The sequence below is a fragment of the Microcebus murinus genome, chromosome 10, assembly GCF_040939455.1.
Source record: "Microcebus murinus isolate Inina chromosome 10, M.murinus_Inina_mat1.0, whole genome shotgun sequence".
NCBI lineage: Eukaryota > Metazoa > Chordata > Mammalia > Primates > Cheirogaleidae > Microcebus > Microcebus murinus.
In genome coordinates, this window is record NC_134113.1 from 87,299,299 (window position 1) to 87,319,341 (window position 20,043).

At 39.7% G+C, this 20,043-nt stretch overlaps 1 protein-coding gene across 1 annotated transcript in view; it reads left to right on the forward strand.

The window, feature by feature from the left end:
* The first annotated feature begins 2,473 nt into the window (after positions 1-2,473).
* Positions 2,474-20,043, forward strand: part of RERG (RAS like estrogen regulated growth inhibitor) — a 121,064-nt gene continuing 103,494 nt past the window's right edge. The window contains exons 1-2 of the mRNA XM_012775832.2: positions 2,474-2,713; positions 6,289-6,463. Of these exons, the coding sequence (XP_012631286.1) occupies positions 6,403-6,463 (61 nt within the window). The 5' untranslated portion in view covers positions 2,474-2,713; positions 6,289-6,402. The remainder of the gene's footprint in view (positions 2,714-6,288; positions 6,464-20,043) is intronic.

The window sequence follows — 20,043 nt, forward strand, 5'->3', positions numbered from 1 at the left end:
TTGGGCCCTCTTTAATAACTGCTATTAGATAAGAGTGGCAAAGTGGGAATTCCAACTTAAATCTCTGTAAGTAGGATATGTGTGTGTGTGTGTGTGTGTGTGTGTGTATGTGTGTGTGTGATGTGGAAAATGTCCGGCGCCGAGTCGTGGCTGATTGGCATCTCCCCGTAGTTCCGCACCTCTGGGGGCCAGTGCTGTGCGTGGCCAGTTAGAGGCACGCTGCTAGGGCCGGCCGCAGTGCCCAGCCACCCCAGCACACCCGTGTGCCCCAGGGACCCCCGTGCCAGAATGCCCCAGGCCCACATGCCCCAGCCTGTTTCCAGCCACGCTGTTTGTGTGATCCTGATTGGGTAATTTTTGAATCCCACTGTTTTCGATTGGATGTTAAAGCCTGCTGCTGATTGGATGTTAAAGCCTGTTGCTGATTGGATGTTAAAGTTTGTAGTTGATTGGATGGTTCTTGAGCCCTACCAAGGGTATAAAAGCAGGGGCAGAAGGGCAGGGGAAAGAACATCAGGAGAACTGTGGGAAGACACGAAGAGAGCTGTAATGCTAGGTATGCCGAGCCTGCTGTAGAAGAATAAAGGCTGTTCTCCGACTCTTCGCGTGCTGCTCAGTTCTTTCCCTGGTCAAACGAATAAGAGCTGTACCAAGGGCTGTAACGCTAGCTGTACACACTGCTGCAACATGTGTGTGTATATATATCTATATCTATATATATGGAGAGAGAGAGAGAGAGAGAGAGATTTTTATTAAATCTTGCCCTGAATACAAGATTTGATGGGGGAAGAAAGTAACATATAAAACCTGAACATCTTAATGCCACAGAAAATTCCATGTCATTGAAATGCTATAAAATTCTATATAATCTACCTGGGCAATTCTTTTCACATTCCCCGCTTCAAAGATCTGCATGCTGAGATACTGAAATCAATCTCTCTCTCTCTCTCTCTCTCTCTCTCTCTCTCTCTCTCTCTCTCTCTCTCTCTCTCTCTCTGTCTCTCTCTCTCTCTCTCTCTCTCTCTCTCTCTCTCTCTCTCTCTGTCTCTCTCTCTCTCTCTCTCTCTCTGTCTCTCTCTCTCTCTCTCTCTCTCTCTCTCTCTCTCTCTCTCTCTCCCCCCTTTTCCAGGCCTCTTTCCTAAACTTCAGACCCAAATGTTCAATTTCTCACTGGATACTCTATCCGCAATCCAGCATGTAAAAAACTCCAATGTATCCTATCACAACTTGTTCTTTCTCTTCATTCCGTCAACAATTATTATTTGAATACCCACTAACTATATGCCAGGCTCTCTAGCAGATGCTGGGAATACGGAGACGCACATGATACACTCCTGGCTTCTGGAAGTTCAGGGTCATAACGTGGGAGACTGAAAAACATATGAGTACAACACAAGCACAATGATAGCCCACAGGGTGCTGAGAGACATAGAACAGAGCATCTGAACCAAGCGTGTGGTTATGTGGGGAATGGGGATAAATTAATTAGTGGTCAGGAGACTTATAAACAATACAACGTTTAGTAGGAGCTTTCTCAAAGAATTAGCAGGAAGACCCCCTCTCAGCTAGGCAACTCCTCCTTCTGCCACAGATTTTGCTATTCCCTTTGGCCCAAACTGGTGTCTGCAGGAACTTTCCTGGTCAGCGTGGGCTCTGGAAACTGCATCCACGTTGCCTCTCATCCATCAGCAACACTCTGCAGATTATTCGCTTTGCCCTGTGCCCCTGCTGGCTCCATGGGTTTTCTGGAGGCCACCTGGTATCATGATAGGAACACTCAGATTTGGAAGGCAAAAAAAAAAAAAATAGCATAGGTGTTTCCTGCCTGATTGCTCTGAGTTTCATAGCCTTTGGGAAATCATTTAACCTCTTTCTCGCCTCCTCCTCTGTGCAAGGCTGGTAATTACAAAACCAGCACTAACCTCCAGGGAGAAAAAAGGCGATGAGGGATTTGCAAGAAGGTCAAGCACCACACGCCTGCCAATTATCCTTGTCAGGTTCCAAGTGCCATGCATATGGCTCCCGTGCGAATCTTACAAAAACGCTGATCTTGTGGGGAGCACGTGAAGCGTTTGGCACTTTCTCCATTATACAAATGTGAATTTTAATTGAATTCCGTATTTATGTTTTTTTTTTTTTTTTTCCTAGCACCTCTCAGCTCCTAATCCAGCCTGGATTTCATTCCAGCCATTTGCTAGCCTCGGACTTGGGTGTCGCGGGGACAATTAAACGTGCCTCGAAGGGGGATTGCAAGGATCACTCGAGGTTACGCAAGGTTTTAAACTAAGGAGAGCTGCCCTTCTGCAGGAGCCTGGGGGCCTGGCGATGAAGCGGGGAAGCAGGAGGGTCCCGGGTGCAGCGTCTCCGAGAGCCTGCCCCTGCGCCCGCCAGGGGGCGCCGCAGCGTCGCACTGCAGCATCCCGGCGGCGGAGCGCTGCGGCCTCGGCCGGCTCGGTCGCGTCCTGCCGCAGTCCCTCGGCCGCTAGTCGGAGCGAGCGCGGGCGAGCAGGCAGACCCCCGCCGGCCGGGCCGCCCGCACTTGCTGCTGCTGCGGCGGCGGCGGCGGCGGCTCCCACCCGAGAGCGCAGCCCGGCAGCTCGGCCACGCAGCCTGCAGCGTGGGCTGCGCGGCGTGGGCGGGCTGCGCGGTCGCCGGGGACCCATTCCGAACTTGCAGGGGACCTCGGCTCTCCCGGCCTGGAGAGCGCGAACAGGTGAGTGTCACGCACGTGTCCAGGTGGCTCTTTCGGGAAGACTTTCTGCAGACCTGTTCACTGCAAGCCCTGGAGCGCTCGGCCTCTGAGTCAGAGCTCTGGGTCACTGAGTCCTCCTCCCCGGGTGGCTTTGGGGTTCGCAGAGAGCCAGCAGCAGCCGGGCTTGGGAGCGCTCTCCCGCTGAGACCAGCCTGCCCTTTTGACTTAGGCTGCTTTTACTCCCCAGGTTGAAAGCAAGTGACCTGCAGTCCACAATGGGCTTGTTTATCATTGCAAGAGACCTGTTGATTTCAGAGCAGCTGCAGCCAAGGGGCTTGTACAATTATTATCCTGGGCACACTGGGTGGGTGCTGCGTTGTAATAAATAAGAAGGAGAATTTCTGGTAATGAGACCAGAAAAACTTGATTTCAGAGCCAGGGAAGGAGCTGCTGAAAGAAAACAGAAAATCTCATTCCCACGACCAGACCAGGGTCTTTGCTTCCCTAAGCAGCTGCACTTTATTTTGATGAGACCATAAAAACAGAAGTTAGAAACACAATTACCTTTTAAAGATGCTTGCTTTTTTTTTTTTTTTTTTCCTCCCAAGAGGAAGTAAAAAGCATGAACCTTGGTAAATATAGTCTTGGGAATGATATATTAAGAATAGAACCTTTCTTTAAATAAGTAAATAAATAAGGTTATTAGTGATCTAAATGTCATAGGTCTAACAGAGTGTAAGCGCCTTGAAGGGAGCTACTTTTATTTGTATATGCTCAGCACAAGTGTGAAATGAATCAGTGAATGCATTAATAATAATAAATACCATATTTGGAGGCTAACTTTTATATTTTTTTCCTTCTCCCTAAATTTTCCTTTAATTTTATGTTTAAAAAAAAACTACACCTTTAATCTAAATATTTAGGTGTGACTACCTTTAGCAGTGATAGGATCTGGGAAGGTTTTTTCCCAATAAATCACTGTCTGCATAACAAGTGAATCGCAACTTTTAGCCCTAGTCAGAATATTTCAACACAACGTTAGAACAAATGAGTTTTCTTAGATCTATGTTGTAGAAGATCTCAGATTATGAATTATATTGAACATCAGAAACTTGGCAACGGTTTACTTATTACAACAATTTACACATTTATCTTTGTTTTCTGTCTTGTTAAATATAACTTCTCACATTTTCATGTGAGAAATAAAATGTTGAAGTACTTGTGTCAGTTTTGTGTCTCCCTTTAAGTGATTTTTCTAAACATAACATAAGGTTGACAATAACCAGCTGTATCTTTATTAGGTTATAAATGGTAAAAAATATAACCCACACAATTTCTCTTTCTTTCGTGAAATTCCTATGTCTCTGAGGCCATTGGGGAGTTACTGAAATATTTGACTAATTTTTTAAAAAATCACATTTTGATGGCTACTTTCATGGAATGTTAATTAGAGATAATCACTTGGATTTTATCTACATGGGTATGAAGAGTTTTGCAAGAAATAGCAAATTATTGTTTATACTAGCTCCAGACACTTGTATGTTCTATGTTTCAAAGAAATGCTTCTCAACACCTATTCTCATTTAGAACATAGATAGTTAATATATCTCAATATATTATGCTTTTGTGAGGAAGCACTGAATGTCAGACACAGGGTCCTATTCTTAATGAATGCATATAAAATGACAAATAAAGAAATCCTTTTATCTTTAGCCAAAAGTATGGGACTGGACAAATTGCAGATGTTTAAGCTTCTGGTTTTTGTACTATTAATGATTACTAAGAACTTTTTCATTTGGGGGATGAAGTAAACAATAGCTAATGTTAGTGTTGACCTTTTCTTTCTTCAGAGAGAGCTCTGGCATGTTGGAGATCAGCAAATACAATATTTGTTAAGTACAGCTCGATGGCTTAAATACTTCATGAAGAAAACAATTACACGTTAATGTCTTTGTTGAGATACTTTTCAGAAGGATTCTCACTTTTTTCTTTCTCTTGAGAAGCTCTTTTTAAAAATTTGTAGATGACAAATGTCTGGCAGAATCAGTTAAAGCATTTAGATACCAGATTTGTGTTTCAGAAATGTCCTCATAGACTGGAAAAATGGATGAATTATGAAGACTGATATGATTAAATTTAGCAAGGGTAAAAGCGAAGTCCTGTATGTAGGTTTAAGCCGTTGCTTGCAAAAGTTCAGAATGGGGGAGTCTGCAGTCCCTGCAGAGATGTGAGCCTTACTGTGAGTGGCGGTGCTATAGCTCAACCACAGGGTGCAGCTAACGGATACTGAAAATCTTGGGGAACTTTCCCTGGGTCAGTTTGTCAGGTCATATCTCAAAGTAGAGTGCAGTGGATACCATGCTTTTAGAGTGAGTAAAAGTGTTGAGGAGACATTTCGCTGAGTATGGTGAAAAGGGCAGGCAAGCGTCAAAAACCAAAAACCGTAAAAACGTACAACCTATTAAGAACGAGTGAACACACTGGGCCTCCTTTTCCTAGAAAGTAGAAGCCTAGGATGGGGTAAAGGGGCCTAATAGATGCTAGGCTACTTGAAGGGGTCTGAGTGCAAGAAAAAGTTGAATTGTTTTGAGTTATTTCATAGAGAAAAAAAACAAGACAAACAAGTAGAAGTCATAGGGAGATGAATTAGAGCTCAATATAGGAAAGATAGTTTCTCCTAACCAGAGACATGAAACAGCTCTCAGAGGTAATGAACCCACCTCTCGTACCTGGAAGGGGTAGGTCAGGCACAGGATGATTGGTCCTAAGGAAAGATTCCTGCAGGGGCTGGATGGTTCCTTTGGTTAGCTCCCAAGGCTCTTTCCAAATTTATATTTCTGTGGATATAGACATCATTCCCGTAGCACCATCCTGTATCAAATATGCTTACATTGTACATAAAGATTTTCCCAAGTGGTAGGGATACTACTTTAAACTAAGTTACTTGAAGCTGTCACAGAAAAAGAATCAGAACTTGAACTATGGCATTTATTTTTTATATACCAGGGCATTGTGCCCAGCAAAATATAAAAATATAATCTGGATATTATATAGTGATTTCTGGACCATGTGTATCTGTCACATGACTTGATCATGTGACCTAGTGTGAACTGACATAAAATTTAACCTTGAAATGCAAAACTGAATTATGTTGCAGTGAGTTGAGTTGAGTTGGAGTTGAGTAATATGAATGTGTATTATTCAACCCAAAGGGAAATAAAGAGGCCCAAGAATAACTCTCCCCATTAGGTGTGTTTGTACGTTGAATGTTTACAGACAGGTTGCAAATGCGTGTATTCTCATATTTCCAGTACTTATTTTCAATTACTGCCAAGAATCAATGCCTTCATAAAAATTTTCTTAAGGAAGTACTTTAGAAAATGCTGTTGATTGCACATGCTTTAGAACCAAACAGATGTAAACTCAAATCTACCATTTATTAGTTGAATTGTTTAGAGTAAATTACTATAGTCCTCTCACAGGATCGTGATAAAGATCAAATTAGAAAAGTGAATGGTGGCTGATGTATCGTAGATGCTTAATAAATATTAATTCATTTTCCAGTCACTTATGAATTCCCAAATCTCTTATTTAAGGATTGTGGACTCTTCCAAGATTTACAATGATATGGTGAACCCAAAAGCTGGAACCAAAAAGATTTGTTCAGCGTTTCAGTTTTAACAGCAGTAAATTGTCCACCAACACCCATCATGGCTAAAAGTGCAGAAGTCAAACTGGCAATATTTGGGAGAGCAGGTGTGGGCAAGTCAGGTAAGATTTTTGTTGTGGTTGTTATAGTGTGTGTGTGTGTGTGTATGCTTTTTTGTTACTGCCTTTTGTGATTGGACAGGTGGTTGGTTGGCATTTTTCCTATTCTCATTTGTTGTTTTTATAGATGAAGTCCCTTTCTCTTAATCTAGAACTTTTATTTTGCACAACAAACTTTGATGTACTTTTTGCTTATTTATGATAAAGTAGCTTTGCTGATAACACACAAGGCAATGGGTATAGCATTGGTCTCGGTATTATGAGAAATGACATTGAAAACTTCCAAAAAAAATCAGATTTTGGAAACCAAAAATATATTTGTTCTTTTCTTTCTATATGAGATTGTGAGGGGCCGATTTTATATCTCATCCATTTTGATATTCTCAGCAAACAGTCCAGTGTCAAGCACATGTTAGGTACTTAACAAATGCTTGTGGAATGAATATATCTTTATCAGAAACAGAATTGCATTATTGTCTAGCACCTCTAAAATCCGAGGAGGATTCCTGAAAATTTAGGAGTGCATGCTCTTAAGCCAGACAGCTATTGCCAATGCCTCCGTGGTGAATTTCAATTAGCAAATTCTGGCTAATGTCAGTAATTCAGAGGCCTTTTTTAGAAAAGGTTAGCAGACCTTTAAGATTAAGGGTGAAATGGTGGAAGTGAAAAATGTACCTAATATGCAATTTGAAAAATATATCTTAGAAATTATAATTATAGAATACTAAAGTGAATGTTGCTGAAAATGCCAGGGTAACATGGCTTGTCAGGGCAACAGGTACATTGCCTTGGTCTCTTGCTGGAGGAAAGAACCGTAATTGACTTTGCACGGAGAGCTTTTGGTTCTCAGGTAAGGACTCAAACAGGTATCTAGTGGGTGTGTGTTTGTAAAGGGAAACTATTTGGAAATAAACTGGATAATCCGATATAACAGGTAATCCACGTAATCTTAAACAAACACGCATAAGCACTCTTTTCTTCTGTGACCAACCTCTCATTCCTAACCTGCTTTCTGGTTTAATATCAGCAGTAATCTTTCCTAGTCTCAGTCTTTTTCTTTCTCTGTGTCTCTTTTTTCTCTTAATTTTCTCGAGACTGCTCTTTCCTGCTTACCACCCTTTTCTTGCACTTGATGTTTGCTGTTGCCTCTGGCAGAAACCAAGCGAGGAAAATAGATAGTTGGCAAGGCTGAGGGACTGCTGAGGGACTGGCAGTCTCCACTGGATCGAAGATAGTGACGCTCCTCCCTGCTCATCTCTGTAGTGTTTCCTAACGCATGGCGTGAGAACTTCATTTCTGTAGCTGGTGGAAGGATGTGGAGAATGAGGAAACTATTCCAGGGAGGGAGGAGGAAGGGAGAGGAGTGTCGGGGAAGGCGGGCGCTGCCAGCAATAGCTTGTCCAAGTCCTTGTGAGCGAACCGTCTAGGCCTGGGTCGTTTATTATTCATTCATTCCAGACTTACCATAGGCAATAAGGGAAAAGGATTAAAAAAAAAAAACAACCTTATATCATTTATTAAAATAAACTGCACATGGCTAAAAAGTTAAACACAAAAATAAAAACTCAGCTGAGAAAAGCACTGAACTGTGTGCATATGTGTCCTTTTCCCATTGTCACTGTCTCCGAGCAGGGTGGGTGCCTCCTGTCAAAGCTGACCCCTCACCCCGAGCTTTGGCCTTGGTTTCCCCCGAATTTTTTCACTTACTCCTCTCATTCGCTCCTGACCGTTTCTCCTTTTGCATTTCCTTGTCCACTGCTTCATCTTTTTCTTTTTTTCAAGCTTATCGAATATGGATTCCACCCTTGCTGTCTTCACTTTTTTAAAAGTTCCCATTCATTGCTTACAACACAGCATCGTAACCCATTGTAACCATGCAGTTGAAAATGCTTTTGCTAAGGTCACCACCGATCAGTAACCAAACGAATCTAATGAACATTTTCCAGTTCTGATCTGCTTAGACCTCTTTTTTTTTTTTTATCAGTCAGTGGCCACTAGCAGGCTCCCATGATGTCACCATGCTCCCTGGCCTTTCTGCTACCTCTCCCGTGCTCCTAACCAGCTGTCTTCATGGGCTGCTCTTTGTCTGCTTCTCAAAAGTCAGGGCTTCCAGAATCTTCCTCTGTACCACTCTCTTGTGTTCTCACCTCATGCATTCTCCCTGAGGATGATTTCTCACTCCGGGAGCTGAAGATAACATCTGCACACGAAGATCAACTTCTGCTGACCTTACTTTTATTTTATGTAAAGTGCAGAGATTGAAATCTCTCACTAAGGCCCTTTCCAACTCTAAAATCCTATGATTGTTGATTAATGAATCTTCTTTGGACTGGTTTCTTAAATACATTCCACTATTTGTGTTTATTTTCATTTAGGTGCAAAGAACGGTGATAGACTACATAGCTTTAACAATTGCCCTTTTGTCTGTCATCTTTGGACAGACAGTGTTTTCTTATTTTAACATGAAGCTGTTTTCCTGAGACCTGTAACCACATCTCACATTTAAAATGTAGCACCGGTTTGACTTATGCACAGGAGACAATTCTGAGACTTTGTCCATAGTTGGGTGAGAACAGCCACAGACTACTTTATAACTATCAATTTTCAAAATAGACTGTAGCAATATTGAATTCATGTTTATTCTAATTCTTTACCAATCTGGCTATATGATTGTATCAGGTACATTCACCTTTCTGATGTAGAGACTATTTCAGTCTTGCAAGTAACTTTTGCTTAGGTCTGTAAGAAATGATGTCTGCTGGGATGTATCTGCAGCTCCTCACTCACTGAAATGTCTCTCAGGACCAGCCATGATCTGCCCATGGGCACACACAGTCTAATCTCTCTCTACACACCCTGCAGGGGAAGCACCCCTCAGGGAGCCAGCTTGAGATCTTGGAATGGCAGAAACTGAGCGTCTTGGTTGCAAACTGAGTCTGTGTGAATTGTTTCGGGGGCTTCAGGTCTTTCTGTCCTCTCTGCTTTTTCTCACACTCAATGCCAAATTGGAATTGGGAGGAAAGAAGACCATATTGCCCATTTGCTAATAGAGACTAGTATAGCTTGGAGTCGAGAGCTCTGGTGTCCTACTGTCATGTGTGACTCCCAATTCTACCTGCTATTTAGCTGAGTGAGCTTGGCAACGTTGGCAAGTTACTGAACTCTTCAACTTCTTCAACTATGAAAAGCATATAATAGTGCCTATCTGTGTCGCTGCTAGGATTGAATGGAGCTGTTACATGCATGTGTTTGGGAACAGCGCCTGGCACATAGCAAATGCTCAAGTATTAGCTTATATTATAATATTTTCAAGGCATGCTTATTTTAATTTGTAAGTTCTCTGTTGAAAACATACAGTTGAAAATATCTTACATTCAAGTGGGTATTCTGGTTTTCACTAAAAGTCAGACAGCTTATAGAGTTAAAACTTTATATTCCCACTCAGCATACCCTCAAAACACCCCCCCCCCACACACACACACACTCTTTCTCTGTTTCTCTCTTTTTCTTGAACCCAAAGTCTGGTTAATGTTGATGACAGCTTGACCACTGGTGATCATAACAATAGTTCTTGTGGCTTATATTCAATCTTGGAAAAATGGTCAGAAGTGTGTTAGTGTCATCAATAAATTAACACCCTTAAATTTTGAAATTGCTTCTGGTATGTGGTAGATGGCTTCCTAAGCCCAGATAATAGATAGGCCTTCTACATTTAAAACAGAATTTAACATTCACCAGAACTTTTTGGTTGACAGTTTGACTATAGAGGTGTCAGTAGAGGCAAAATTTAATAACGTGCTAATTACTAAAAAGCACTGATAAAAAATGTGAGGTTGGCCGGGCGCTGTGGCTCACGCCTGTAATCCTAGCTCTTGGGAGGCCGAGGCGGGCGGATTGCTCAAGGTCAGGAGTTCAAAACCAGCCTGAGCAAGAGCGAGACCCCGTCTCTACTATAAATAGAAAGAAATTAATTGGCCAACTGATATATATATAAAAAATTAGCCGGGCATGGTGGCACATGCCTGTAGTCCCAGCTACCCGGGAGGCTGAGGCAGAAGGATCACTCGAGCCCAGGAGTTTGAGGTTGCTGTGAGCTAGGCTGACGCCACGGCACTCACTCTAGCCTAGGCAAGAAAGCGAGACTCTGTCTCAAAAAAAAAAAAAAAAAAAAAAATGTGAGGTGTGTGTATGCGTGTGTGTGTGTGTGTGTGTGTGTATGTGTGTGTGTAATATATATATGGCACTATTTACATGGTCTGTTTTGATTCCTCTTCCTTCTGTCTAATTTTACCTTGCAGTTATGTCTTCAGGTGAGCTTCCTGGTTTGGGGACAGCATGCTGAGTGCAGAGGGTGGGTGCTGCTAACTGTAGGGCCACAGTTTCCCTGCCCTTTCCATCTTCTCCTGCCCCAGCAGGGTAAACATTGACCTTCACCGGCTGAGGGTGAAGGGCTGATAAAGTGGCATTCAGAGCATAGATTTTCTCACTTGTGTGCATCAGCCTATGTTTTGACAGGCTCCAAGCAATTAAAGCCATAAGACCTGCCAATAAACCTAGAATACACACATTTTTATTTAAATGCTTCCTGTATTCATATTATTCAAATCTGTAGTAAGTGTGGGAGGGGCCGATAAAGAGACAACTGAAATTGTGAATTTAGTTTCACAGTTGACATTCACATTTTAGAACTGAAGTAATGTGTGCCATGGCTAACTGTAGTTCTTGAAAGGGCTAGTCTCAAAGTTAATTGAGAAATGCAATCCACTAATTCAAAGGCCAATTGAGGCGCTCATCCATGAAGGCTTAAGTTCACAGACTTAGATTTGCTGGGCTATAAACTGGGTGCCAAAGACAAACAAGCTTGTGATATTTTTTTCCAGTGGCACAAAGAGGTGATTATTTTTTTCCTCTTCTTCCTTGCTCTTTTTCTTGTTCTTTCCTGCTTTTCTCCTCTCTCTCTCTCTCTTAGTTATAAAAAAAAGTTTTTAAAGGCTTTTTTCATTTCATTTTCAAGTGGGATGGGAACAATTCTGATTTTATATATGACTTTTTCAATAGGCACCAAAAACTACTTTGAAGTATATGTGTATTTTATGTCTGGGGATGTGTTTATGAGATCTCATGTATGTTAAGTAAAAAGCAGAAAGATCCATAGCATTGTAGGTAGGTCAGTTTCCTTATGCTATAGAACTAATCTTTTGTGTTTAAGAACTTTTTCCCTACTTATGTAGAGATCATAGATGCCAGTTCTTTCCCTTCCTTCAGACTTCTAATAGAGGAAGAGAAAGATCTGGGGGATTTGTGTTACATAAGTATCTCATGTTATATAATTAATAACACAAAATAATTACATAATAATGTAATAAATAATTACAAAATAATTACAAAAATAATTACAAAATAATTACATATTACATAATAATGTAATTATTGTGTTATTAATTATATAACATGTGTATAAAATTTACTATCAATCCATAATATGTCTATGTTTGTTTGAATATAAAAACAGTTTTCCCAAAAACTCAGTGACTAAAAAGGACTCTTCAAAAAAATGTATCAGAGTGGTGGCAGGGACAATATGTGTAACCCTAACAATATCCATACCCCCATAATATAATGAAATAAAAGAAAAAAAAAAGATTTCCCTGGCAAATTAAAAAAAAAAATGTATCAAATTTATTTGTGGCTCTAATAACACTGATGCTTCCGGTCCAGTTTCAGGACCCCAGGTATGAGAAACAGCCACAGGTGCGCACACCACATGGTTGCAAACACTGATGATAATCCTGTTATCTCAGTTTTTACTTCCTTAAGGTCCCACCCAGCTCTTAAAATTTGGGGGTAATTTTTTTGGCATTATTGTTCTAAGATTATATATATATATATTTTCACCATCGATCAAGTATTAAGTTTTATTTTATATTTAATTGACAAATAGTAATTGTATATATTTCTGGGATCCACTGTGATGTTTCAATACATGTATATATCGTGGAATGATCAGATCAGGCTAATTAACATATCCATCACCTCAAATATTTATTTCTTTGTGGCGAGAACATTTGAAATCCCTTCTGTTAGCTATTTTTAAATACACAATACATTATTATTAACTATAGTCATGGTGCTGCACAGTAGATCAGAAGAATATATTCCTCCTGTTTAACTGAAGCTTTGTCCTTTGGCCAACTTCTCCCCTTTCCCCATCAACCCCCACCCTAGCCCCTGGTTACCACATTCCACTGTCGACTTCTATGAGTTTGACTTTTTTAGATTCCACATATAGGTAAGATCATACGGTATTTGTCTCTCTATGACTAGCTTATTTCACTTAGCATAATGTCCTTTATGTTTATCCATGTTGGTACAAAGGACAGAATTTCTTGCTGTTTTAAAGGATGAATAGTATTCCATTGTATGTACATACCACGTTTTTTTTTTTTTTTTAGTCCTTCATCCATTGGTGGGCACTTAGGTTGTTTTCATATCTTGGCTGTTGGGAATAATGCTGCAATGAACATGGAAGTACATAAGATTATATATCTTAATGGTAAAATTTCTAAACTATTAGTCAAGGTACAGAGAGAGAGAGTGGCAGATTATGTTTCCCTCTGCCAAGTGGGTACAGAACTTGTATGGCTCCTGAACATGTGTGTATGTGTGTGTGTGTGTGTGTGTGTGTGTGTGTATGAGAAGAGTTGATTTTCCTAGTTGATTTTTGAAATTGAAGGCTTTCCAGAAATGAGGCCCATTGATTCTTTGTGTAGTTGTTGATTACAGAAATAATTGATTTTTAAAGTATTGAACCAAAGGGAGGGAGGTGATGTTGAGACAAGTTTGGGTGGGGCTAGAAAACATAGCCTTTCTGTTGTCATAAAAAATGGTGATATAGTTAACCTGTGGCTTTCTAGCGTTTATGTCTAGATACAGATAAGCAAAAAGAGGCAGACAGCTGAGATGAGTCAGTCATCATTTGTTTTTTCTACTGTAAGAGCAATAAAAGGGTGTTTTCAAACCTTAGGTGTATATCTGTGGATATGTATAAAACGCAGACCTCTGTCCAATTTATAAGTCATTGCTGACCTATCTTGCATGCTCAGGAAGAAAAGAAAGATGAGAAGTGGTGCTTCAGGGGGAATAGGAAAAGAAAAAAATTAAAATCAATTGTTTATTGGTGGGTAGTTAAATAGATTGTAGGTTGGCAATGACCAATTCTTTGGTTAAGGCTTTTTTCTTAAGAAAAATATAGTTAGGCAGGACACAATACTGGGAAACAAAATCACAAACTGTTTCTCAAAGCCAAAAGGATGTGTCTTCTGTTCCTACTTTTTTTTTATTGGAATATATTATTAAAAATTTAACTGTCCTTTCTTTTAAACTGATAGCTAATTTATTCATGAAATGTTGTCTCTGCAGTTAAATATCAGCCATCTCTCATTTTCATTTTGATCTTGACTTGTTTTCTTGGCAACTGAAAAAGATAAATTTTAAGGGAAGTGAAGAAAATTTTAAATCATCCTTGTAATTCCCCTTTTTATTCCTGGTATTTCTCCAGCTTATGGGTTTAGGGAAATCAGCCAAATTTTCAAGGTGGTACTGGCCTTGAAGCCAAATTTCCAGTGCAAACGCATCTCTGTTGCTACAGCTGCCTTTGAAAATTGATGTGGTTTCAGAAAAACAGCCATAATTTCTTCCAAGCCATGAAAAATAAAGAGTTGTTATATTGTAAAGGCAAGGCAGTCTAAAATAAGTACTTTCAGCATGAATAAACAAATATGTAAAGCTCATGTATGCACATATGAGCAATACATATGAGAGAGAGAGATCCTTAGCGAGATCACCCAGCTTGTAGGAGCTACAGCCAAGTCTGGAACTCCAGTTTATGACTCTATGCAAGGCTCTTGCAACTTTGCTACTGAAGGTTTTCATTTTGTATAAACCAGTTCTTTTCCACATCCTCTCAAACATCTTATGTTAGGAAATAAGATGATCATTAGAATCTTATAATATGAGCCTTATGAAACCTGATAAGTTTTGCTCTTATATGAAATTTCCAGTAATCAATGAATAACTAATGGATGGCAAAACCCTCTGGAAGTACCAGTTGTGTTATTAATCAATATAGCCAAGGTTCTCAGCAAGTTGTATATGTAGGAAAGTTCCCTTCTAACACAGCATTCCATTTCATACAGCGTTGGATCAAGTGTAAAGAAACCGATGAATCATCTTTTGCTTTAAGAATAAGTTTCTCGTTGTTTTCCAAATAGCCTATGTTGCACTGTGTACTATAAATATGATCTAATTTTTTTTTTTTTAAAAAGCACAGAACCGACTGTAAGGATTGGAGTTTAAACCCATCCACAACTCTTTTTGTTCATTTGTCCAGTGATGTTAATATATTCATTTACTGTTTTTTTTTTTCCTTTTACAGTGATATTGGTAGGATAAAATAGAATTATGGCTTTGAGGGTACTTTGAAAAATGACAAGTGTGATAAAAATGTGGGCTTAATTCTAAGATTCTCTTATGATTGAAATCCAGACAGTTGTTCCCCTTGTGTTCTTTAGCAGTTTTGTGTAGAAAGGCAGAATGGTGAGTTCTGTGTCTGTCAGCGACTGGAGGCCAGATGAGCACACCCCACCCAGCAGCTGGCTGTTGGTGTTCCTCCATGCAGAACAGAACAGGGAGGAAGGGTACAGTGTGTCCAGAGGTTGTAGTTTCTGTGCTTTAGGAATTTGCAGTTCCAAATAAGTCAAATGAATAGACATTGAATCAATTTTTTTTTAGATCAAGTATGTGAGTGGGTAGTCAAAAGGAAGAAGAGTTTAGGAAAATAACTTAGACTTATGCCTTATTGGAGAAGGAAGTGACATGTTACAGAACTTTTTGACAATCAAATCTTCATCTCCCGGGTTAGAGTGCAGTGGCATCATCATAGCTCTTTGCAACCTCAAACTCCTGGGTTCAAGCCTGGCTAATTTTTGTTTCCTATTTTTAGTAGAAATGGGTTCTCACTCTCGCTCAGGCTGGTCTCGAACTCCTGAGCTCAAGCAATCTTCCCACCTCAGCCTCCCAGAGTGCTAGGATTACAGGGGTGAGCCACTGCACCCAGCCATCAAATCTTAATATTACCAAAAACAAAAGCTTTAAAACAATTTAATATTTTTGGTAGAAAGATTTCTCAAATAACATATATGTATATGTATGTGTGTATGTATATTTCCCTACAATCTTAAAATATGTTTTTACTCACTCATTCAATTATTCATTGAGCAAGATTCTGTTGAGCACCGACTCTGTGTTCTAGAATGGCTAGTCTGGTGCACTGCACATAGTACAGGATCCATGTGTATTGCAAAAAGGCAGAGCAGTAGGTATTTCAGCACATCATTATATCCCCAGAGCTTCACACAGTATTGGACATGGGCTAGGTCCTGATGAACACATGACTAAATTGAGTTAGGCTATGTCGTCTGGTTTGACACACATGCTTTAATTGTATGAAAAGTCATAGATTTTAATTGATCTCCTTATTATGACTGAAGTGGTTATCTTCCCTGCACTTGGATGTCTCCAGTAATGGGAAGGCAACATGACTGGAAATAGATCATTCCATCCTTAAGTCAGGGGTCCTCAGAGACTCAGCCAATAGGACACACACACACACACACACACACATACATGCATTCATTTAAAGAAATTATCTCCCATGATTGTGGCGACTGGCAAGACTGAAATCCATAGGGCAGGATGGAAACTCAGGCAGGAGTCAATGTTGCAATCTTAAAACAGATTTTCTCCCATCTCAGCAACCTCAGTTTTTGCACTTAGAGCCTTCCAATAACTGGATGAGGCCCACCCACATTATCAGGGGCAGGCTTCTTTACTTAAGCTCTGCTGATGTTAACTGCATCTGCAAAATACCTTCATGTTAACACCCACATCAGTGTCAGTGTTTGGTTGAGTAAATGGTTACTACAGCCCAGCCAAATGGACACATAAAACTATCACAACTCTCTTTGTTACTTTTCCTTCTTTGAAACCAAAGGCTTTTCTGTAGCTTCTAGTCATTGACTTTAACTTTATCCCTTTAGAGTTGCCTAGAACATGGTAAGTCCCTCTTCCTTATGACAGCCCTTCACATATTTGAAGATAGCTAGCATGTCTCGACTCATGCCTGAGTCCTTTCTTTCATAGTCTAGCTACCAAAAGTTTCCTTTATCTGAGCCAAAGAGGTCTTGGTTGTTAGTCGCAGCATGGTTCTCACTGTTCCACTCTCCCCATACACTCCATAAAATGTGGAGTCTGGAATTGAAGGCAGACATTTCTGTGCTTTGCCTGGAACAGATCAGAGGACAACTGTGGTTTTGCACTGAGCTACTTTGCTTCTGCTGAGCCATCCTAAGGTCACTGTTGCTTTCAGTGTGATGAAGACGCAATATTGGCTCATGGGGAGTTTGTCACAAATGAAGGCTTTTGTTTTGTTTTAGTTTTGTTTTTTTTTTCCAATTTTTTTTTTTTTTTTTTTTTTGACAGTCTCGCTTTGTTGCCCAGGCTACAGCCTAGCTCACAGCAACCTGAAACTCTTGGGCTCAAGCAATCCTGCTGCCTCAGCCTCCCGAGTGGCTGGGACTACAGGCATGTGCCACCATGCCCGGCTAATTTTTTCTATATATTTTAGTTGGTCAATTAATTTCTTTCCATTTATAGTAGAGACGGGGTCTTGCTCTTGCTCAGACTGGTTTCGAACTCCTAACCTCGAGCAATCTGCCCACCTCGGCCTCCCAGAGTGCTAGGATTACAGGTGTGAGCCACCACGCCTGGCCTAGTTTTTTTAATTTATTTATTTATTTATTTATTTTTAATATGTGCTTTTCCAGAGCCAAATCTTCCCAAATCTATACCAGAGCAGTGTGTGTGTGTGTGTGTGTGTGTGTGTGTGTGTGTGTGTGTGTGTGTGTGTATGTGTGTGTGTATGTGTTTAACACAGGTATAGAAGCTTATTTTCATCCTCCTAAAACTGTTTTGTTAGATTTAATTAACTCTTCTGGCTTGTCAGGAACTTTTTGGATCCAGCATATATATCATCCCTCCTCACTTTCTGTCATCTGGAAATATGTTTGTTTTGGAACATTATAGGCCCTTGATGTTCTCGTTGAATCATCGAATTTTCTACTTTGGTATTATTTAGCTCATTGAGATGATGAGACATTCCAGTGAAATGATGTCACTTTTTTGGATAACTTACAGCTGGTCAAGAAAAACATAGGTCTTTTGGCTCTTGGTTTAGGGACATTAACACCATATTATATTACTTCCATGTTCATTAAATAACTTCTATTTAGGAGATATGCTATAAGAAAGGTGAGCTACATAAAGTGTGTAACAGCAATCAGTCATATTGGCCCCAATATCTATTCTGTACAGAAACTTGTTTCTCAGGGATTTATTCCAAGATATGTACATATACGTTTGTACTAAAATGGCTCAATTTATGTGATTTGGAACTACTTCTGCAAATCAAGGATTTTCTTCATTGGGTTATAATGGTCTGTATCAGACTTTACCATGTCTCAGAATCACCTGCAGGGCTTGCTAAAATATATGTTTCAGGACACTACCCCAAGAGGTTCTGATTCACGAGGGCTGTAGTGGGGCCATCCAATTTATATTTCTAACAAGTTCTCAGGTGATGCTGACATAAGGGACCACTTAGGAATCATTGTGTTAACTTTGCTAAGTACTCAGTCTCCATTTGAGCTAAATGTTTTCACCTTTAAAAAAACATATGGCTTTTTGTGAGCTGCAAGCTATATATTCTGCCTGCCAGGCACTGTTGAGGGTACTGAGGATACAGTGGTGAATCACACAGACAAGCTGTCTGCCCCAGCGAAGTTAACATTCTAGCAGCAGTAGACTAGTGAGTCAAAAAGAATTGTGTGGGGCAGAGCACATGTGAAGCTTTTCTGGGGTATGAAAATGAACTTTTCATTTACATCATAGTAGGGTAAGTTTTGTTTAAAAAAAAAAAAAGTGTAAGCCTCAACCACTGTGCCCAGCTTTGATTTTAAGATGAGACTGAATTGTTTGGCATAGTGGGAATGGGTCCAGCTAAATGCAGTGGTTAGTGTCTAGAGGTTAAACATATAGTCTAAGACTGTGATACCAAATTTTCAACTGAGGCAAGCCAAGTAGACCACCTGTGAGTTGAACCTTCAACTTTGAGCTTGTTGACATCATACTCCATATAGTTACCTTTTGATGTAGGACCCCATTAAAGTCAAATTGTTCCTTCCCCAATATTTGGAAAAAATGATTTTAAATTGCTCTTGGACAGTGGTGTTTATAAAACTTATGCAACGGTAGTGTAGAAAGAGCTGTAGTTTTGAGAAAAGTTCATAAGTTTCCACTGTTTTAGGCACAAAGATAACATCTTTTTCTCAATGATGCATTTCCTGTTTTTTTTAAATCTTTTAAAAAGATCTCTCTTGTTTTATGCCACTGGACAATAATTTAAGAGGTGAAGCCAAAAATAAAAAGGTAAGAATAAAAAGTTGAAATTTTCTTATTTATTTGTCTGGAAAGTAATTGACTCCTTTTTGCACTAAAAACCTCATAAATTACAACTGAATCTAACAACTGAGCCAGCTTCCTAGTCATTTGGCAATACATGTTGAGTTAGATGTTTTAAAGGAAGACTCAACCACACATGGTAGTATGAATAATGGTTGTCTGTTCCAATGCCCTGGACTTTTTTTCCACTCAAATATTTTGTATCTTGAATCTATTTTATAACTGTGTTCCAAAGGAGGTGAAATCAGGAGCACAGTACATTTAAATCTTTGGGTCCCAAAATTTAACCCATAATTTATGTTTCCCATTCATCAGTTTACAAATATTTATGAAAACGCTAATGTTCCCAACTCTTCCACCTTCTCTGCAATCCTCTCACTAAAATCCCAATAAAATACTAATATTTGTGGGAGAAGTCCAAAGAACTATATACAATTTTTCTTGTCCTCAGGGACCATAGTGTTTTCTTGGGGTACAATGCCACACTATCTTGGTGATAGGCACACCAATAACTTTGACTCAAATGGTACAAAAGTAATTTATGTAACCAAAACATTTGTACCCCTGTAATATTCTGAAATAAAATTAAAAATAAAAGAAATCAGCTAATTATAGTCTGTGTTCAGCAGAATGAATGATTTTTATAACTTTTTATGTTGAAAAAATTTTGGATAATTGTGCAGAGTTGCAAAAATAGTACAGGTGGTTCATGTGTACCCTTCACCTAGTTTCTCCCAAAGATGACATCTTACTTAAGCACAATGCATTACCAAAACTGTGGAAATTGGCATAGATACAATATTAAATGTATGACATGCTTACAAGTAAGCTATAGATCTGAGAATGATTGCTTTTCAACTCAATTCAGGTTCAGGGCCAATTTGAAGAGACAACTGGAGAAGGATAGAGAAGCAGAGACTTCAAGAAATGATAGATTCTAAGCTGGAGATATCACTTAACTTCAGTGAGAATAGCTTTTATCAAAAAGTCGCAAAACAATAAATGTT